General features: G+C 40.5%; 2 protein-coding genes across 2 annotated transcripts in view; one reads left to right on the plus strand and one right to left on the minus strand.

The window, feature by feature from the left end:
* Window positions 1-16,619, plus strand: part of ENO4 (enolase 4) — a 35,765-nt gene extending 19,146 nt beyond the window's left edge. The window contains exons 8-14 of the mRNA XM_067561291.1: window positions 3,802-3,864; window positions 7,003-7,170; window positions 9,443-9,568; window positions 12,262-12,457; window positions 13,532-13,599; window positions 14,170-14,287; window positions 16,074-16,619. Coding sequence (XP_067417392.1) covers window positions 3,802-3,864; window positions 7,003-7,170; window positions 9,443-9,568; window positions 12,262-12,457; window positions 13,532-13,599; window positions 14,170-14,287; window positions 16,074-16,285 — 951 coding nt within the window. The 3' untranslated portion in view covers window positions 16,286-16,619. The remainder of the gene's footprint in view (window positions 1-3,801; window positions 3,865-7,002; window positions 7,171-9,442; window positions 9,569-12,261; window positions 12,458-13,531; window positions 13,600-14,169; window positions 14,288-16,073) is intronic.
* Window positions 16,620-17,570: 951 nt separating this feature from the next.
* The window catches only part of SHTN1 (shootin 1), a 95,920-nt gene continuing 90,764 nt past the window's right edge, over window positions 17,571-22,726 (minus strand). Inside the window, exon 17 of the mRNA XM_067561296.1 lies at window positions 17,571-20,012. Coding sequence (XP_067417397.1) covers window positions 19,790-20,012 — 223 coding nt within the window. The 3' untranslated portion in view covers window positions 17,571-19,789. The remainder of the gene's footprint in view (window positions 20,013-22,726) is intronic.

The raw sequence follows: 22,726 nt of genomic DNA on the forward strand, positions 1-22,726 counted from the left end.
GATCCGAGCTGTGGTGAAGGGATACTTTTTCAAGTCCTGTATCATCTCTCATAGCCAGGAATCAAGCTTGGGGAACGGACACCCTGGCCTGTACCAAGACCAGCACTGCTCCAATGAATTCCATTCTCTGTGTGGGAACCAGTGTCAATTTCTGCTTGTTGATCATAAGACCCAGTTTGTCGAAGGTGGTCCTTATCACCATGAGGTGCGCCTCCACCTGGGCCATGGTGCGCCCCTTGTCCAGCCAATTGTCGAGGTAGGGAAACATCTGAATTATCTGCTTCTTCAAGAAGGCTGCAACTCCTGACAGGCATTTGGTGAACACCTGGGGTACCGCTGACAAACTGAAGGGCAGGAGCATGAACTGTAGATGCATATGATTCACTACAAAGCGGAGGAACCGCCTGTGTCTTGGCACAATGGCCACGTGAAAGTATGCATCTTTCAAGTCAAGGGCAATGTACCAGTCTCCTGGATCCAGGGAGGGAATTATGGAGGCCAGAGAGGCCATGCAAAACCTCACTTTCTTCACGAACTTGTTGAGGTTTCGCAGGTCGAGAATGGGACGAAGCCCCCCTTTGGCTTTCGGAATTAAAAAGTAATGGGAGTAAAACCCTTTTCCCCTCAGATCGTGAGGGACCTCTTCCACTGCCCCTAACTTTAGAAGTGACTGGACTTCTTGAAGAAGCAGATGCTCATGAGAGGGTCTCTGAAGAGGGACAGGTATAGGAGGGGGAGCGTGGGAGTGTCCCAATTTTACTGTGTGCAAGACCCACTGGTCCGACATGATCTGGGACCATGCATGATAAAATTGGGATAAACAGTTAAGACAAGGGACAGTTTGGATCCAGGCCTGTGCCTGGAATGTCATCCTCGGGCGCACGCTCAAAAGTTTTACTTTGGGCCAGAGGACTGCTGCAACTGGCCCTGATTCTGGCCAGAGACATGGTTCCTCCTGACATTTCTTCCCCTTCTACAGCTGTAGTCTTGTCACGGCTGGTAGAATCGGGTATGGGCTGCGGCTTGAACAATTTCCTTTGAGATGCCAGCATATGCAGATCCAAGGATTTCAGGATGGCTCGAGTCCTTCAGGCTCTGTAGCTTAGAGTCCATCTGGGACGAGAATAAGGCTGGTCCTTCGAATGGGAGATTCTGGATGGTTGTTTGGACCTCCTGTGGGAGGCCCAAGGCCTGCAGCCAAGAGCTTCTCCTTATGGCTACCCCTGAAGACATAGCGTGGGCCACCCCGTCTGCTGCGTCCAAAGCAGACTGGAGCAGAGTTCTGTAGATCGCCTTGCCCTCTTTAACCATGGCCGTGAACTCAGACTTGGAGTCTGGCTACATGGCATCTTTGAGCTTATCCATTGACGTCCAGGAGTTGTAGGCATACCTACTTAGGATCGTCTGTTGATTCGTGATCCTAAATTGCAGCTCCCTGGTGGAATACACCTTCCGCCCAAAGAGCTCCAATTTTTTTGCGTCCTTGGCCTTTGGCATGGGCCCCTGCTGTTCTTGCCACTCTTTTTTGTTAGCGGCGGCCACCACCAATGACCCTGGTGTGGAGTGGGGTATAAAAATGCCCATTTCCCTTAGATGGCAGGAAATATTTCCTCTCCACCTTCTCAGCAGTGAGGAGTAGAGAGGCAGGGGTCTGCCACAAGGTCTTTGTGGTCTCCCTAATGGTTTTAATCAGTGGAAGGGTGACCCTGGATGACACTTCAGAACCAATATGTCCACCATGAGGTCCATGTCCTCCTCCACCTCCTCAGCTTGGAGGCCCATGTTTTGAGCTACCCTGCGCAGAAACTCTTGGTGTGCTCTGCTGTTGTCTGGAATGGAAGTCGGGGTAGCTCCTGCTACGGCCTCATCAGGGGATGAGGAGGAGGACTCTCAGAGGCAATGCTGATTCCTGCACCTCGGCACCGGCTGGATCACATGGTGCCATCTTGCTCCCCATGGTGCCGGGCTCCCATGACTCATCCAACTCGGTGCCCACGTCTGAAACTTCTCAGCATCTGATGGGGCGCTCGCTGAATGGAAAGGCTGGGGTCTGTATTCCAAAGCAAAGGAATACGACCTGCCCTAGTGGGACCCTTGGGCCTGGTGGTATGCCCAGGGGTTCCAGAATGGCCACTGCGGCAGCATCTGCACTGAGGTGGGGGCAGCCTCTCCACCCTTTGCCTGCTCCAGTACCGGCTTCTCTGAGATGTAATGGACTCTGAGTCTGAGGAGAGCCTCTCACTGCGTGGGGACCATGGCGGTACAGTGCCAGATGGTGCCGGGGAGTGGTGCCGAGGGGAGTGGGACCTGACCATAAATGCCGGTTGGCCCTTAGATGGCACCAGGGTCTTCTTCAGTGCCGGGGCTTGCACTTGCTCTCGCCTAGGCTGGGCTGGTGGGGCTGGCTCTTTGATCAGCTCCCTCGCCACCTCAAAAGTCTCAGGAGTGGAGGGGCATTGCAAATCCTCCTCCAGTATCTCCCTCAGTGGAGACACTACAGGCACCAGACTCAACGAACCCCTCCTCGAGGCTGGAGTCAATGGTGCCGCACCTTTTGGGACAGGGTTTAAGTGGCCCGGCATGGGTCTCACTTTCCCACTTCTCTTCCTGACTCTCTTTCTATTGGTGAGTATCCCCTCTCCAACCACTTCTTATTGTGCGGCACCAGGGAATGGGAATGGTGCCGCTGTGTTCCATGTGCCAAGGCCTTCGGTGTCAGAGAGGTAAGCGATGCCATGGCTCATTAGTAGAGTCCTTACTACGTGGCCCTTCACTCACTGATGCCAGAGCACTCTGTACTGAGGTAGATTTGCCAGGACCTTGCTCCACTGAAGTGTCCATAAGACAAAGAGCCTCTTTCATCTTCAAGAATTTAAGTTTTTGGTTCCTTTCCTTCTGGGTCCTCGATTGGAAGCTCCTACAAATTTTACAATGCTCCCGCAGGTGCGACTCTCCCAGGCACTTAAGGCAGGAGTGTGGGTCATCCCTAGGCATAGGCTTCTTGCAGGACCCACACGGTTTGAAGCCAGGCATACCCCAACCCTGGGGCAGGCAGGAGGGAACTGGAACTACTCGCTAATCAGGAGTACTATCCTAAGCTATACTAACAACAACAACTAATTCTTAACTACTTCAACTATTTACAGGTACTTAACAGAGAGAACAATAAAAGGGGGGAATCACCTGCGAAGCAAGAGAAACCGGTTGTTCCAGCGACTGTCATGGGCTGTAAGAAGGAACTGAGGAGGGTCGGTGGAGCCCTATATAGAGTGCTATGGAGGCGCGACTCCAGGGGTCTCCACAGCTGACCCAAGGGGTACTCTGGGGGAAAACCTTCCAGCGGACCATGCACGCAGTGCACGCACACCTACTTGGAATCGACATGAGCAAGCACTCAAAAAAGAATGTGTAAAGTTCATTTTTGTAGGATTGGGGCATTCTTAGTTATTCTTCAAGTGTATAAGTCAATCTAGATCCACAGTTTTGGGAGCACAGATGCAGTTGGCACAGAAAGTGAAAACCCTCTGGAAAAAGCAACAGTGCACATTCTTCATGGAAATGAACATTTGGAGACGAGTTATTGTGTGGTAATAAAACAATATCATTACTTTGTACTGTACTGTACACAGAATACAGATCTGTGTTTTCCAAAATAATGTTTTCTAACCTAAATTAATAGACTTAAGGTTGCTAGATTAAAATGTGATTAACGTTTTTTCTTTTCTCTCTGTGAAACTACTATGTAATTCTTGGATTTTCCCAAACAAAACTGCTTCATTGCTTTTTCTCCAATGCCAACAGTCCAGCCCTCAACTAACAGACAGTAAAAAAGGCAGTGCACGTAGTGCAGTGAAAAAAGCTCTGGTAAGAAAACAGATTTTAGTTTTAAGCTTCCAGAGGATTATTATGTACAACAGGGAGCCCAAACATTCTAAGTTATAAATTGTTCATTTACAGTGGCACTTTTAAAAGGTCTAAGTCAAGACTTGTAAATTTCAGATAAGACACATTTTGTGTCATCTAATAGAGGGTGTTTTTGGGGTTCTGTTAGCTAAACCTCCCTCTCATGGAAAAAGAATCTGAAGGGAAACTCCACGTGGTTCATCATAGGGAGACCCTGATGTATCATATGCACAGAGGAGGGATTTGGGAGGCCAATGAGCAGGCAGAGAGCACGACCCTCTCACCATGTAAGGCTTGTCCCCCTGTGTTGCTTCCTACCCCCAGCAGCCTAGCTCCCTGAGAAACCACTCTACCTTTGACTCACCACACCCCTCTGAAAGTAGTAGAAAATTGTATATTCAACCTTCTATTTAGGTATTATAAATAATTCAAATCCAAGCTTTAAAAATGGCAATGGACTTTGGGGTGTGGACTGTTATAATGAAATTTTGGGGCTTTTGCTTAATATAGAAGGTTTTTTTTGTTTTAGTCATTTTTATCCTGAAGAGGTTGATGAAATGGTATTTCGAGAGTTGGCCGTGCAGCATATAACACCCCATAATGCATGAAATGTCAATATATTATTTTATCAAAAAGCACATTTTGGTTATTTAGTCACAGCTTAAATCATCCATATAAGGGACTTCTATGTTTTGTTTGTTTGTGTCTGTATATAACACATTGCTGCCAGGCACTTGGTTAGTCTGTAGCAGTTCAAGACTGAGTCCCTGTTACATCCTGGTTGAAACATATCCTGTTTTTAAGGGCAGATCAGTTTTAGACTACTTACTTGCTTTACTTAAACAACAGGTCACAAGGCTGAAATAAGAGATTGATGTCAAAGGACTTGGCGACACTACACTTCAGCACTGCAGCTGTGCTGCAATAGTGCCAGAGTGTAGGTGCTTGCTACAGTGACATCTTCTCCGATCACTGTACTTAATCCATCCCCTTGAGAGGTGGTAGCTAGGTTGACGGAAGACATTTTCTTTTCACTTAGGATATGTCTGCACTGCAATTAAAAACCAGTGGCTAGCCCGTGTCAGCTGACTCGGACTCTCAGGGCCCATGCTAAGGGACTGGGTAATTGTGGCGTAGGTGTTTGGGCTCGGCCTGGAGCCTGACCTCTGGGACCCTCCCCCCTTGCAGTGTCATCTACACCTCAATTAATTAATCAGTCTGGTGAGCCCAAGTCAGCTGGCATGGACCAGCCACAGGTGTCAATTGCAGTATAGACATACCCTTAGTGGTATCTGTATCGGGACTTAGGTCAGCTTAACTACTTCTCTTAGTGATGTAGCTAGATCGACCTAAGTTTTAGGTGTAAACCAGGCCTGAGATGAAAGCAAAAATAAAGAAACTGAAAATAATACAATAAGAAACATCTCAGAGAAGTCATATGAAAATGCAAAATTAAGCCTGATCCTGGGAATTGATAGTATGCAGGTGGACTGCTTCACTCATGCACAATCCATTGAAGCATCGTATTCTTAATGCTATATCTAGATAACTATGAGTGAAATAAATTACCTTCTCACTTCTTCCACCCTGGTACAAGACTCTCTCCATTTCCCAGTAATCTGATCTGTGCCTAAGCTCTTCAAATTTTATATTTGAGAGAAGGTCCCCAACTCTGTCTCTGTAGCTAGGATTCTGCTCCTTCTTTTGAGTCTTACTCTTTCAAGATCTCTTGAGTTTAGGCAGACACACAGTGTCTCCTTCCAACTAACGTCTTCCTCAACAGACACCAAGACTGCATCCTCTGAGTTACCTTGGCAAGCTCATGATGTCATTCTTTAAATTCCAGGTCCACAGATACTATAGTTATATTCAGATCAGTTGTTCTCAATCCATTTAGGTGGTAGTATCAGTTTACCAATCTAAGACTTCAGCTGTACTTGCTTGTATATTCAATAGTATGCTCTCTAACCTGCTGACAAGCATGGGCTACCCCAAATGAAGGATTTCAAGTTTCCCTGAGGGACAGAGCACTCACAAATGAATTTGTAGCACAAAGACTCTACATCAGTGTAGAGATGGAGAGCCTGAAGTTCCAAGGGTACCAGTACATATACATGTGGTTAAGAACCACTCATTTATTACATAGACATGGTCCCATGAGATCCCTGAAGGTGAGCTCTGTGTAAGCTCGAAAGCTTGTCTCTCTCACCCACAGAAGTTGGTCCAATAAAAGATATTACCGCACTCATGTTGTCTCTCTAATATCCTGGGACCTATACCACTACAACATTCATTTATTATTTCAACATTCATAGCAGTAGAGTTTATAAACCAACATAACTTTTGCAGTTGGTTAAACACCAAAGCAAAGCTGAGACTTTTGATTTAGTGCCAATCATTTTATGGCTAATATATTCCCACATCAGAAATATTCCTGATGTTCAACAAAATAAACACCATAACATAGCTAAATTTGCCCCCATCATTTTGTTTTCTCATGGAGCTTGAAAGAGTTGTACTACCTCTTGAATGTTCCAGTATTGTCATGTTGGGGTCATGGATGAGGATAACTGAGTGGGAAGTGAATTTGAAATGTAAATGACAGTTGGAAGGAACAGGAAACAGTTGTGTGAAAAGAGAGTGATCTACAGCAGAGAAAACTTTCTCATAGCATGGACCACTTCTTCTTGGAGACTGCCTTCTGGATCCACTCCCCTCTCCTCTCCCTTCCCAATCAAGATATGCAGACCAACTCCCATTTGTAATTTTGTAACAGTCTTTTGGCAATTACAGAATTTACTTATGCAGAAAGGCAGTATTAAGAGAGCCTTTACAGTATTTTTGCTGTCTTTTAATGACCTATAACAGCTAGAAACAAGTGAGCCAAAATCATTAGATCAGCCAGATTTCCACAGAGTAGTCTGCCTTCCATGGACCAGCTTTTGGGAACCTCCCATTATGTAGCATATTGTCCATAAGATTTCAGTGTCATTTGCAAGAGGAGAACATTGTATTTTTCGGAGCTGAGGTTGACTGAAATCCTACTGTCCTATAGCTACATATATGTTAATACTGATATTGTTTCTGTTTTATTTCCAGCCACCAGTTTTAAAGAGAATATCACACTTGGGGTGCTTAATAACAGGGTGTGATAATCTAGAACAACCTCTGATCTTAATGCAAACAGCTTGCAGGAATCTAGGTCTGGAATTAGGAATAGATGTACATTTAGCAATAAACTGTGCTGCTCATGAACTGATGGACTATGTAAGTTATTTTTAATTTCTCTTCTTTAATTGATTTTAAAGTGACTGTTTATGGTTAATATTGTTTCTTATTTGTATTGCAGTAGCACGGAGGCCCCAACCCCTAGGCAGTGTACAAAAATACAACAAAAACAGTTCCTGCCTGATACACTAGGCTTTGAACATGCAGGTGGTGTGCACAGTCCAAGACATAGCAGAAATGTTATGGGAAACAAATGTAGGGAAACAAGGAGCAGGGAGTCCACTCAGTTTTCTCATCCCTTCTGTACTATGCAGCAGAGCTCTGCAGTGACTCTCTGCACATGAACGTAGAAAACAAGGGGCAGTGAGTGTGATGAGACATACCCATACTGCTAACATAATGGGTACACTGGAATAAAACCTTGCATGGAGCAAGACACAGTGGGTCATGGCAGCTGTTCCCCCTTATGACCTGGCGTAGCAGCTTGGCTCGCTTCAGAGATAGTTGGGCCATTTTTTCCATCCCTTTTGGGCCATCCCTTTTCATGAGGGGTGTAGCCCATTATTCAGGATTTGGCCTTTAGAATTTAAACACTGAAAGGCTAATTGTGCCAGCCAAAATTACTCCTATGTTTCTTTGTTTGAGACTTTTCTGATCAGTCCTTGTCAATTGTAGCAAACTGCTTTAATGAACAAATATTCACTACTCATTAAATTGAGCAAGCAAGCCAAATTTAGGTCACTTATAACCTAAACTAGATGCGAGTCCAAGTTTCCAATTGCAAAAGTGCCTTCTTTCATACCAATGTGCAGTTTAATAATATGCCAAGCTTCCACCCACCTTGCCTTTAAATATGTCTCTATCTTCATATTCTGCAAAATAATGGATTCCTGCTGTAATCCATTTACACTATTCTTTTTTTTTTTTAATTTATTTCCTTATTTTATTGTACAATACCTGTTGTGCTTTAAGGCGTAGGATACATCTACTCTGCAAAAAACAAAAACAAACAAAACCTTTGCAACAAGAAGTCTCAGGTGCGGGCTCATGTCACAGGGTTAAAAATAGAATTGTAGGTGTTTCCACTTGGGCTGGAGCCTGAGCTCTGAGACCCAATAAGGGAAGTGAGTCTCAGAACCCAGGCTCCAGCCTTAGCGGGAATGCCTACACTGCTATTTTTAGCCCCGTAGCATAAGTCCTGTAACCCGGGCTCAGACGCGCTGCTGCAGGGTTTTTTGTTTTTGTTTTGTTTTTTTGCAGTGTAGATGTACCCAAAAACCTGTTATTGCTTGGTACAGTTTGATCTATCAAACAGGAATATGTAGCACTTTTATAATTGGCTGTCAACATTTCTATGACAATTCCTGTTTTAGCAGGGTTTATAACTTGGTCAGATTTATTTACCTCAGGCTGAAGTTTTGAGAAGTACTTTTGTTTTTTTAAAGTTGAGAAATCAATCAGGATGCTTTTCATTTAGAAAAGGATAACTACTATTCTGACTGGCTCAGAATTTGGTGAGTTTTTTATGTTTTGAGTTCTGCCAATGACCGAAACCCTTCATTTTTAATATCAGACATTTTATATGATGTTTTTGGTGTGTAACAGAGACCATACCAACTGAGGCCAATTTGGCACACCCCAAAATCCTATTCTAAGATGAGCAGAACCTTAAATGATTAAACAACAGGAACTATCATAACATTAACAATGTTTGAAAGTGATGAAAGCTAAGGCTTTTCTGATGTAGGTTGGCATTCTGCCATTAATTGTCCTTTGCAGTGTTGCTAACCTCAAGTATGCAAAAATCATGAGTCAGGTCCCAAAAGTCATGAGATAAAACAATGTATTTTGTTTTTTTTTTTTCTTTGCCTTCTGGTTTCTGAGCCTTTAGGGTGCACTCATTTCATGTTTTCAAGCTTTTCTCTGCAACCATGAGGGCTAGAAACGTGTGTGTGTGTGTGTGTGTGTGCGCGCGCGCGCGTGTGCGCGCAGAGATTTTCAGGCAGTGTCTTTATTCAGCAGCAGACACTGAGAAAAATGCCAAATATTGTGAAGCTCACAAAAAATCTCAAGGGTTGGCAACACTGCCTAGGACATGCAGAGGTCTAAAAATAGCATGAGGTAAATTCCATCCACTTCACACAAAGCCTGAGTAAATATCTAATAGCCTCTGGACTAAAATAAAGGCGCGTCCCCTGCACTCACCTAGGAAGAGTTTTGTGGCCACTGGATCTGCGTGACTGAAATGGTAATTGTTTACTACAAAATTGCTACCGTTTTTATCTTTTACACATTTAACTTATGTTTTTAGACCAAAGGAAAATATGAAATACTGACTGGAACATTCAAGAGTCCTGATGAAATGGTCGATATGTATGTGGACCTAATTAATAAATATCCCTCTATTATTGCATTAGTGGATCCCCTGAGGAAAGAGGTGAGACAGAGATATTTAGAAAGCTTTTAGATTATGCTCTGGAAATATCTTTCCTAAAGGAAATAAGAAGCCATAGATAAAACAAACACTCATGGGTGAAATTCACTCCTATTCAGAGGGCCAGTGCAACATTTATACATCACCTATATCCTACTTAATTCCCATTCTGGGGACTTAACTTGGACGTATGTGATGCATAGCCTATGCGTTAGCTCTCTGCATAGGACGTATGTGATGCATAGCCTATGCATTAGTTCTCTGTCTAGGCCTTGTGAACTCATCAGGAACCAGGAGAGGAATTTTACTGAGCTTGCATGGGTTTACCAAAAATTAAAACCATGAAGAAAAAGTGTCATTTTTCACTGTTTTGGAGACAAACATAATGAAAATTTATGTCAGACTTTATTCACATGTCCACTAATTGGTGATAATGACCCTAACTTTGTATACATTTGACATGACACCTAATGGAAATTAATCCTGATTAGAGTGAGCATAATGCGCACAGATTTACAATATATAATGTGTTTTAAAGAATTACATGAAAATGAAGTTCTGGCAGATTCCACTTCCAAAGCCACTGTCATTTTAATTACATATCCTTTCTTGTGTGCTCATCTAATATTTCAGATGCTACTGCAAAAGTGAAAATCTGTTTGTGCAGCAGGAAAAAAGATTTAGATGTAGTTGTACATTTCTAAGAATAATTTAATAATGAAGTAAGTCGCTATAAAACTTTAGAGCCAAGATTTACAGTCATACTTGACAGCACTGTTCAACAGAATTAAAAAGAGTAGTAGAACCATGTAGAATTAACTAGATTAGATTAACATGAGATTTAACTACCAATAAAATCAAAATTAGAAGAGATAAATGAGTGGGGTCAATGAATAATTATAATTAAGTAGAACAATATTAAATATTACATTAAGATATATTTATATGGATGAAAGGGACAGATGTTATAAACTTAAATATCAATGGTTTTATCATTGTTTCCAAATATGTTAATATTTAGGTTTGCCATATTTCAACAAGACAAAAACCCAACTATAGCCATAGAACTATGTATTGCATAGTTCTGAAGCCACACAATTTAATGTGTAATCCACCCCTTCTAAAAGAATTATGTCCCAAATCCCTAAACCCTCCTTTAAAAAACAATGCATCTTTCCAGCTTTCATAATTATGAAGAAAACCTTTAAAACGTGAACGAAGAGTAAACCAATGCAATGTTGTCTTCCTGAATCTGTCCGTAGCCTGAAATAGCTCTGAGAGGAGTGATCTGCCCCATTCATCTCAAGGAGTTAAATCTGAAGGTTAACCTAAATGAATAAATATGAATGTTTAAAACTAAACTAGTTTAAATGAATGTTTAAAACTAGTTCACTACCAGTCGTCATAGCAGAAATGTATAGCTATATTTGCTTCTCTCACAATCCTAAACTGATTCACGCCCCTCCCAAGGTGCCAGAAGCCCATGTTGTTCCCTACCTGCCAGAACTTCCAACTTCCTCTGATGAAGACATGTGCTTTCAATACAGAAATCTCCAGGGTATTGAAAATTGAAAATATGGGACATCTTAAAGTAGTTTAATATTAAAAAAATACAAACTACAAATCTTATCCACAACACAGCTTTGCCACAAACATTTGAGCACTTGAAAATTATCGTTAATCTGGTCCCATTTCATCAGTCCATTCTTATATAGCAAAACACTTTAGTGAGTGTTTAACTTTAGGCATGTGCTTAAATGTCATTAACTTCAATGTGACTTAAGCATGTGCTTAAATGCTTTGCTAAATTGGAGCACTACATCCTGCAAATTTCTAATTGCAGATATCCACAATTCTCTGTGATTGGTAGAGAATGAATTATCCACTGAGGAAATTCACAAAATCTTCTCAAATACATTTGGGAATTTTACAATCTATTCATAGACAATCTGTGAACAGAAAAAAGGCAAACTGTCAATTATTTGTTGCAAATTATTTACTCAGTTTTACTGTCAGTAAATTTTTTTTGGGGGGAAGAGAGGGCAGGAAATGTAGTATTACATGCATGCAGTGCTTACCCAAGAAGACCACCAGCAATAATACCGAACTTACCTAAAGAGAACTGTGGAAATCTGCTGTTCTCTAGGAGTCAGACTGCAGCTCTTATCTTCCTGTTTTGATACATGTCATCAGGCTGATTATATGGCTTCTTCCTGTTTCACTATTTCATATTTAAAAGAGATATGGATTTTAAAATAAATAATGTCTAGCTATTTAGCCATGTTTTACATTGGATCAAGTGACGGGAAGCTATTTTATTTTCCATTAGTTTTCCTTTAACCAAGTCTGCAGGAGAGTAATCTGAGTACCAGACTCCTACAGTCTATTCATTTTGCAGTAATATATTAGCTGATGCTTTTTACCTGTGACTAGTTCGCTTCTTGCCTCTAGCAAAATCCCTACCGCCAAACAAAATGCCAGTGATATATTTGTATTTATGCCCATTAATAAAAATAATTTCTCTGTATAAAGGATAGTCCTGGGGTGAAATCCTGGTCCAACTGACATCAATGGCTGTTTTGCAATCAAATTCAGTGGGGTCAAGATTTCGCTCGTGGGTGTGTTTTCACCCCTCAACATTTTTTTCCTAAATTAGTCCTTTAAACACATAATCATTTACTTTACTGTTTACACAGGATGGCCAACAATGGAGCAGTATATGTAATGCTCTTGGTTCCAGATGTTTTCTGATTGCAGAAGATGCATCCAAAAGTATTTCTAAACTTGTGGAGGATCAAAATATAAATGTACCAAAATGCAGTGGTCTGATCATAAAATATACAAATCAAACCAAGATATCTGACCTTACAGAACTTACCAGACTTCTAGACGGTGAGTAGTGGAAAAAGTCTGAATTTCAAAACCCTGTAAAGAATACATAATATGGCTATACCTATGCAATATATAAATACGTAATATTTCACATTTAAATACAGCAGTTGACAGTTTAGGAAGTGCTTGTTAAAAGAAATTAAAATTCATGGCCTGATTGCAAAATATATTTAGGAGTTCATGTATTCTGAAATATTTAAGGAATCCTTAAAATATGTTTCAGTGCTTCAGTTGCAGCTGAGTGATGCTGTGCATGTCTTGAATGTGTATGTTTTTTTAAGCTGTGGCTAAACTATATATTTAGACACCAGAACTGAAAAAACCAAACAAACAAAAGCTGAACTGGAGGAAGCTGAAGTGTTACCAGTAACAAACAAACAAGACCAGATTGGTCCGTAAATGCAGTCAGGATAGATAAATTAATGATTCTGTTATTGACCCTTGGTGGTTATTGCATGTAATGGCTCTGTGGGTTTGCATTTGTCAACATGTTATTTTGTTCCCAGAGACTTTATGATGGATACATACATCCCAGAGACTTTATGATGGATACATTTTTATACATGTAACTTCTCCCCCCTTCTCCCCAAAATAAAACAAAATGAATAAAAAAAACACCATGTCAAAATCAGTTAATAGTGAACTTCAGGATTTAAATCACACCAGGTGGGGGGCTGCTTTTCATAGTGAAGAGGAATCACTTGGGCTATTGCTAGAGAACATACTTAGAATTAGAATACACTATCTAGAACTCTATTCTACCATCTAGAATACATTGCCAGATTGATCAACTTGGCCTGTAGGAATTATGGTACAGATGTCAGGTGTGACTTTAGCCATGCTGAAGAGAAAAAGATTTAACAAGGTAAAAGGAGCAATAACAAAAATGCGGACAAGTACTAACGATTCAACTGATATTGTTTACTTTTCTATCAGGAGGGCATCTACTCCATCTTTTACCCTGTTTGCATTTAACCTCAGAAAGAGCCAAAGGATTTATAATGTATAAAACGTGAAATCAATATTTTTGTAAAATATTTACTAAATAAGACTAAAAACTCTTATTATATATAGGTCAAGGACATATTGCCATATTTGGAAGTCCAGCTGGAGAATCTTCTGATGATAGCCTTGTAGATATGGTATGTATTGAAAGCTATTCAATTGCAGAATTGCTAAACCATTGCTTTTTATCATGAACTGGTATTTAGGAGAAAGGCTGTCTGTGTTTGAGAAAGGTATGTAATCTATTAAAGGGGTCTTCCCTCCCCCTCCCAAAGTTACCGTTTACAAAGAGTTAATCTTTGGACTTTTATTTTTTTTAAAAGCAAGAAAATTGCCAAAGCAGGATAAAGGGAACATACTTGAAAGTGTGTATTATCTATTTGCTTGCATTAGTTTGTAAAAATGTAAATGAATTACTGAAAATATTCCTGAGTAGTGATAACAATCTTGTATAGTAAATCTTAGCTCTGACAGTTAGTCTGTTTGTACTGACATTGCATTTGCAAATACAATTTTATTTCTTATGACCTGATAATTAGTGTAGAAATCCAACTACATCTTTAATTAAAGGAAGGCTTTATTTCTACAGAGAGAGAATAAGTATTGTTGTGTATAGGGTTTACATTAGGACAAGTTAAATAACTAGGAAGAAAATGACTTCACTGCTAAACCGTGGAATTTTAAAATATGCACTTTTTTGTCCTAAGGCTGTTGGCCTGGGTGCCAGGTTTATCAAGTTGGGAGGTCTTTCCCGTGGAGAGAGGGTGACCAAATACAACCGCCTTCTTGCTATAGAGGAAGAACTGGCCAACAATGGAACACTGCGTATGAGCTTCTTTCTTACTTTGTTTTCAGCTTGCAATGAATAAGAGAACAAAGACTGGAAGAGGAATGATTGAAACTGCTCCACGGGAGGGAAAAGGAATGAAAAGACTATAAATAAGCAATGACAAAAAACTAGGATGGCACTTGCCACAACGTGTATTGTTGTCCTAATGGGTTATCTGTTTACCTGAATGTTAAAATAGTCCCCTGCTTGAGGAGTAGCATACATCAAGTTTTTCAGCAGGATTAATTGGTTGGAATCGTAAAGCCCATGGTGGCAAAAATAAGATAAAAATTAATTAAAGTAACATTTTTCCTCACAGAAAATTTTAGCCATAAGCAGATGTTTCCCAATCAAAACTTCAGTTTACAGCTTTCATTTCACAGTAATATTCTTTACCAAAAAAAACTATGTTGAGAAAGTTCAAGTTGCATGGGTAAGCATTCAAAAGTCAGGAAATGCTAAAGTTAAGGATACATGTGCAAGCTTAGCTGTGCTCCTTGTATGTATCAGGATGCGTGACAGGCCCTGCATCTTCTCACACACCAGTTTTATGCTGATATAACTTCACTGACTTCAATGGAGTCACTCCTAATTTAGATCTGTGTAAGTGAGAGGAGAATAAAGGCCCAAAGTTTTTAATCCTTTGATAGCCTATTCATTCTTGAATAATATCTGATTTTTTTCACACTTGATAGTCACGTGTAGCATGTAATATATTTTCATTCTTTTATACTTACACTAACTCTAGATTATTCTTATAATCTAAAATAGTCTAAATGAACACTGTTAATTTAATCTTTTTTTGGTAAATAAAATGTTTACCTATTATTAACAACACTGCAGATTATTAAAAAAATATACTACTTACCCCCCTCCACACACTTTTTGCATTGGTCTTGGCTGGGACAATATAAAAACAAAATCAATTAAGTCAGTTTCACTTTACACAGATGGAAAAACTAACAGAAAAATAGTAATATAGTAGCCCAAATGTAAGTTGTCCATGTCCCTTTAACTAGGAAAGGAACTTAACTGAACATGCATGTGCAGCACAACCTTTCTTATGTGCATTTCAGGAAATGGGGTAGATAACTATGGAGGTATGAACGTAATTGGCTCATCAGTATTTTAATACACAAAAGATATGGACAAATGTTTAAAAATACATCTCATAAACATCAGCAGTTTCCTGCAGATAACATTGCCCTAGCAGTAATAAACCCCAGTAGCAAAATCAGCATCAACATCCCCCTCCAACTACTCCCATCTCTGAACTGATCAGGGAGAACAGGCAGACCTGTCAATACGCCCTGAAGGTTAACAAATTCGGGCTATTACGGACCAAGGTCCTGATCCTGCAAAAAACATCAGGCGGGTGGACTGCTACATCTTCACGTAACCCCATTAGGCTCTAAGAGCCAGACTGTTAAAGGTATTTAGGCATCTAAAGATGCAGATAGGTGTCTAGTGGTAGTGATATCTAGGTGATAGTGTTCAAAAGTGCCATGGCATCTGGGAATTAGGTGCCCTGCCACTTTTGAAAATCCCACTAGGCACCAATTAGCATCTTTAAGTGCCTAAATACCTTTCAAAATCTGGCCTAACTACTCTGTCAGTTGCAGATCAGGCCCATGGGAGATACTGAGTTTTCATTAATATTAAAACTGTGTACTTAACTAAATTAAATATAATGCATGCATCATTTGGGATTATTATTTTTAAATGCAGTGTAGTGTATGCAGGTTTGTTTAGAACAATAAAGAAACTTTTTTTCCATTGCAGGTTCAGGAGAAAACCATGAATTTGTTGATTTTGCTGAAGAAGCACAAACAGTGGAAGAACTGATCAATGCACTCCCTCTCATAGAGCAGGGCCCACTGCCTTCACAGCACTCTCAGCCTCTGCTAGCACAGGACCAGAATTCTGCTTCCTCGCATGGTAGTACACTGCATCTCAACGAGGCTACTAGGGTGGACATATCAACATTTCCTTAATGACAGTTTGGCACAAAGGTGGTCAAAGGTCTGGTCCTTGCAAGGTGCTGAGCATCCTCAGCAATCATTAAAGTTAATGAGAGTTTAGGATCCAATCCTGTATAGTGCTGAGCACCCTCAATTTGGAATTTTAGGTTCCAATCCTGCCATTAGACTTATGGGAGGGAGTCATGTACTTGTATGGAACCATATTTAAGTTTCCACATAGGTGCAAGGGGTTCCCTCATGTAGATACAATAGGGCCAGAACCCTAGTGAATTCCCGTAGTGAATCAAACTTCAATTGTTTAATTGCCATTAATTCTACCCTGATACATTACCTAACAATAAACTATTTTTAAATGTCTGAAGCTCAGCAATTACTTTGTTTTCATTTAAACTCATCCTATTTTTATACTGTTTTTATATCTTGCATGTTTTATTAGTCTCTAATTCTGCTGAATCTGTTCTACCTTGTATTTAGCTGTGACATGCTGAGTACCTTTCCCAGACCTGAAGAAGAGCTCTGTGTAAACTCAAAAGCTTTTCTCACCAACAGAAATTGGTCCGATAAAAGATATTACTTCACCCACTCTGTCTCCATAACTCTGCTGTAAGATTTATAGAAGTATGAACACTACTAAAATAGGTTTTTATACTTCTTTGGAAATATTTTAGCCAGGGTGAATTTGCAACACAAAATAATCCTACACAGTAAGTCATTTGTTATTTTAGATATTCCATAATATTTAATCTGAAGATACTTTGGGTGGGATTTTCAAAAACTGCTCCACACTGGCCTCTCTCTGGTTCCCTATGGACCATTGATTTCAGTGGAAACAGTTAGACCAGTGGTGAGAAGTTTTTGAAAATCTTACCCTACATTTCTAAAACAAGATTCTGGAAAACTGGATGTTTTAATAAAGAGTTATTTTCTCTAAACTCTGTATAACTATATTCACTTTTTAAACAATAAGTATATTGATTTTAAAATGATGCCAAGCTTTATATACAAGAACTACAAACTGTAGACAAGTAATAAGCAAACACTTTATGAAAACAACAACCTTGACTGTTAATGCTACTTCATCACACCACATATCCTGAACACCTCTCTTCAACCTGGTGTACATCAGGAATTTTGCCCTGATTCTAGCAATTGATGGCCAACTACTGATGAAGTTACATCAGTGTGAACCCCAGTATAGATAAAAAGAGCTGCAATTTGCACAGGTGGATGAGCTTACCCAGTTTCAAGTAAGGAATAACAGTATAACAAAATTTCACAATTTCTGGGAAACTGTCAGTAATATTTTTAATAAGCAACAGTGAAAATAATTTATAATCATAATTTATATCATAGTGTAACAGAAATAGTTTAAGTAAAAGAAATATTTTTAAAAAAAACTTCTGTTTTAGGGCAGCTTGCAATTAACATATACAGCAGTAGTAATAATTTGAGGAAAAATACATTTATAAAATTTCACATTTTATATTCAGTATAAGCAAACAGAGTGGAAAATTAACTAGTAGGAAAAAAAAAAAAACACAGAAAATGTAGATACACAATAAAATGATAGACAATTCCCCAAATTTAGGAAATACATTTAGTTGATTAATTAGATCAACCCCAAGATTTGACGTGCAAAAAAAAAAAAAAAAGCACAACTACCACATTCATGACTATCATTTTCCTTCTAAAAGAGAAGCACCAGACAGTGCCATGCAAAGCCAACCTGCCAAACTGAAGACATTCATCCCTTTCAATAGTTAAAATACTATCACTGTTTCTTATGGTCATTAAAAAAAGAAAAAAAAAATCAAATAGTGCAGTCAAGTACATTACCACTCAAATTCAGTAACACCAATCTTCAGTTTAAATTACAAAATAAATCCCTGATTACATTTGTTTGTTCAATGTAGGAGTCAAATATTGTGCTGACTTTTAAGAATTTCTATGGAATGTGGTTTGGTAGTGAAGAGTAAGTTGTGTACCTGTCATTCTATCTTCACTGGAAAGGAGAGCTGTGATAAAATGTACTTGTGTTATCACATGATAACACAACTTGTGCCACCACAGTATAAGGCTTACAAGGATCATGCTGTATTAATAAAACCAAAAGTGTGTGTGTTAGTAATAATGGACCTGCTCTTGAAATCAATGCGAGTTCTGAGTGCAGATCAATTGCAAGATTGACAGGGCCCCAATCCTGTATACATTTACTCAAAGCAGTCCAGTACAATTCATTACAGTAGCCCCTAGGCTCCAACCAACTTCAGATCTCCAGAGTGCTGGGTGATGTTTGGGCTCCATAGAGCTTGCAATCTAAACAGACAAGACGGACAAAAGGTGGGAGAACAATGTGGGGAACTGAGGCACAGAGAAATTAAGTGATTTGCTCAACAACATATAGGAATCTGCGCCAGAGCTGGGAACAGAATAAGATCTCCTGAGTCCCAAACCAGTGCATTAAGCACAGAACCAGCCTTCATCTTCAGCTCAAAAGGATTTACATTTACTTCAGAAGGAGTTGGCTCGGGGCCATGAGTTGTCTTATTAAAGCCACAGACTACAATGGACTCCTATGTGTAAGGATTATTTACATGTGTAATGAGGTGCAGGGATGGGCTGTCAGACTGATCCAGTAAAGTGAGAGTGGAAATGTCCACAAAGGCACTGCTTTGCAGGATTGGGCCTTGTTCATTATTTTCCTATGCACACTCTATATTGAGGGCCTCAATCAACTCCCACTGAAGTCAATGGGAGTCTTTTCATTGGTTTCAATGGGAGTGGCATCAGACCTTAACAGAGCTTCAATTTCCACTGGCTAATGAAGCATCAGTTTGACATTCTAAATTTAGAAACCGTTACCAAAACTCCTGGTACCAAACTGGGACACTGCACTGCCTGTCTTCACTGCTCATGTCAACTGTTTACTGTTCCATGTTTGTGCTTTAAAATTATTTAAAATAGCCTGTGTGGAGATGTTAGTAAGTAGGAGATCAGGAGACCACCTGTATTAAATAGGTATCAAAATATTTTTAAGGCAGAGTGTCTAAAACAGATTTTTATTGATATTACCCAGTCTAAATGAAGAAGTTACTTCTTTTGATTACCTACTTAGGGCTCGATCCAAAGCCCACTGAAATTAGAGGGGAGCCTTTCCACTGACTTGAATGGGCTTCGGATTGGGCCCCTACTGGCCTTTACAAAGTGTCCAGCTGTTAACATTAAAAAAAAAAGTGGTTTTTTTTTTTAATAAAATGAAAAAATAATATTTTGAGTAACCTATTTCCTAGGAAACTATTACGTACACATACGAGACCAAAACAAGAAGGGATTACGAGTTCTATATAGTCATGTAACCTACTAATGCATATAACAAAACTGCATACAATAGGCCATTTCAGTAAACTCTTATTGAATATAGTTCTGAGTGCAGAATATAACCCTTGCCAATTTACCTAAGCAATTTAACACTCACTGGAAAAGATGCCCCAAAGTCTCAGCCTTTTAGCATAACAATTAACAGTTAGAGCTGTCTGACTCTTTTTTTTGGTCAACACTAGTTTCTTTATTTAATTGTTTATTTTTTTCTTCTTTCATCTTGTGTTGATTTATGGTGTTTTCAGGCATCTGGTCTTTGGTTTTTGTTTCATTGCTGGAAATAGGATCTAAAACTACAATGGACTCCGCTTGATTTTCACTGCCAGTAGCTTTTCTTGTAAATCCCAAGTAACTAGGTGATCTGGGAAGAAAAGTAGAATAAATAAATACACAGATAACAGGTTTCATCATCACATTTTTGGAATATAAGTGAGCAGAAATGTATTTAAATTATTAACAGCATGGATGACCAAAACAATTGCATTGTATAAACTACAAGTATAATAATCAGTTAATATACAATACACTACGAAGTTAAGAAGTAAACCAAGAAAAACCAGCTTTTGGTTTCACATGTCAGTCAGTGAGATGGCAGAATATAAAACTCAGGATTTTCACACCACAGACCTGTAACGAAGTAGGGAGAATCTGGCTTCTTGTCTACATCTGCATTCTGCACTCTTGAAGAGGTTAAACACAGCCTCTGATGTCCTAAATCAGTGGTCCCCAAACTGGGGGGTTGCACCTCCCTGGGGGAGCACAGAGGAATGTTTGGCGGGGGGTCGGGCCAGCCCCTATAGGGGTGGGAAGGAAGCGCCACCCAACACTGCTCTGCTCCCAACTCTGCTTCAGCCCAGCCCTCAGCCCCAAGGATGGCCCTGCTGTGGCTCCAGTTCCAGGCACCGGCCCTGGCCTTGGCTCCTGGCTGCAGCCTCAGCTCTAGTCCCAGCCCTGGCTCCCGACCACTGCTTCCAGGAGGGCGCAGGCAGATTACATTAAGGGTCAGGGGGCGTGACTTAAAAAGTTTGGGAACCACTGTCCTCAACTTTGCCACATGCTAAGAGGTAGACCTAGATAATCAGATTTTTAATTGTGCTTAGCACCCAGCTTCAGTCTCAATTCAGAGCACTTTTGAAAATCCTACCATAAGAGATCCACTGAAATGCAGATGGAAATAGGCCCAGATTCTATGCTTTCTGAGCTGGGCTTATACTCTGATAGTTTGCTGTGGGGAGAAAAACGTTTTGGGTGCTTGCCTAGGGAGACCACCAGGAAGCAAACAGTAAGGGCTTGTCTACTTTAGGGAGTTTCGCACTGATGTGGTTACATGCATACAAACCCCTAGTATAGATGAACTGCACCAGTGTAGAACAGGGCCAGCACTGGTATGGCTTAGCCTAAATGAAACTACGGAAAGGGTCTACACTAAGGCAGCTACATCAGTGCAAAAATCCTTAACATAGATGTGGTGCTGATAGGACAGCCCAGATGAAAGCCACAGGCTAATTCATTTGTGGGCAAATATCAAAGAAATGGTAAGTGCACTGGTATCCATGGACCAATTCACTTGTGCGTGGATATCAAAGAAATGTTAATGTTATTGTCTTCACTTACCTATAATCTGTTGTTTACTATCACATTACATGATGTATACCTGGAATTCTCTGCACTGACTAGATGGGGAATTTTTTCTACTTTGCCAGCTATGTAGCTCTAGTGGATAGCTTTCTGTTTTCTAAAAGAACTTCTTGAACTGGACTGAAGCATGGTAGCTCTAAGGGGTTCAAATATGGAGCTGCTAGGCCGTGACATGAAGGGATTCAAGGTTCGGGTGATATAAGTGTCCATGGTCTTGCGAGATGAGATCCTGAAATGGAGGTAGGCTGATTGGTGTTTTCCACTGAGAGGTCCAGAAGGGTGATGAACCAGTGCTGAGAACACCAGGCTGGGGCTATCAGGATCAGGTTCATTCCTTCCTCTCTGATCTTCAGCAGGTCCTTGTGTACGAAAGGAATGGGGGGGGGGAAGGGGGGAATGATACACAGAAGAGATGATTTTTCCAAGGGAGGAGAAACGCATCTGTGAGTGAGCCCAGGCTGTGATTCAGGAAGGAACAAAACTGTAGACACTTCCTGTTGTGTCTTGTTGCAAACAGATCTATCTGGGGAGTTCCCCACCTCTGGAAAATGTCCTTCACGATGTCTGGGCGCATGGACCATTCGTGATTGGAGAAGGATCTGATGAGGTGATCTGCTAGCTTGTTCTGTGGCCCCAGGAAATAGGAGGCTTTGAGTTGGATTGAGTGGGATAATGCAGAATTCCCACAAGCAGAGAGCTTCCTGCCATAGGTGAGAGGAGCATACTGCATCCTTTCTGCTTATATAGAACATCCCTGTCATGTTCTCTGTAAGCACCAATACACATTTGCCTTCCAGGTGGGACTGGTATGTTTGGAGGCAAGGCTCCGAGTTCCCTTATGTTGATGTGTAGTGAGAGCTCTGCCTGAAATCAGCCTCAATCTCACGTTTCACCACATAAGTGCATGAGGCCATGTGCCCCAGAAGTTTCAGGCAATTTCTTGCCATGGTGATGGATTGGTTTCTGAGGGTTTCTAGGATTGAGGCCCAGAACCGAGAACCAGGCTTCCAAAAGGGAGGCTCTTGCTTGAAATGAGTTGAGGACTGCCCCTATGAATTCTATCCTTTGGATAAAGGAGAGTGTCGATTTCCAAATTTTTATCAACAGGCCTATCTTCTGGAAGGTCGACACTATTAACCTTACATATGCCTCCATCTGGGCCCTGGTCTGACCACTTATCAGCCAGTCATCAAGGTAAGGGTAGACCTGAATCCTTTGTTTCCTTGGAAAACTGCGAGAACTGGGGTTGGGAGTAACCTAATGTAATGTGATATTTGGTATAATGTACCTTTATCACAAAGTCCTGTTTGTCTGGTGGCAAGATAGGTTGGAGAGGCTAAGGGGATTGTTTATGACTCCATGGTAAGACTAATACAGTGATCCAGGAGTGCACATTTGTTACTGTCTTGGTGAAATCTAATGGTAGAATATACCATC

The sequence above is a fragment of the Emydura macquarii genome, unplaced genomic scaffold (genome assembly GCF_026122565.2).
Source record: "Emydura macquarii macquarii isolate MOO-44397 ecotype Brisbane River unplaced genomic scaffold, CSIRO-AGI_Emac_v2 contig_2372, whole genome shotgun sequence".
In the NCBI taxonomy this organism is placed as follows: Eukaryota; Metazoa; Chordata; order Testudines; family Chelidae; genus Emydura; species Emydura macquarii.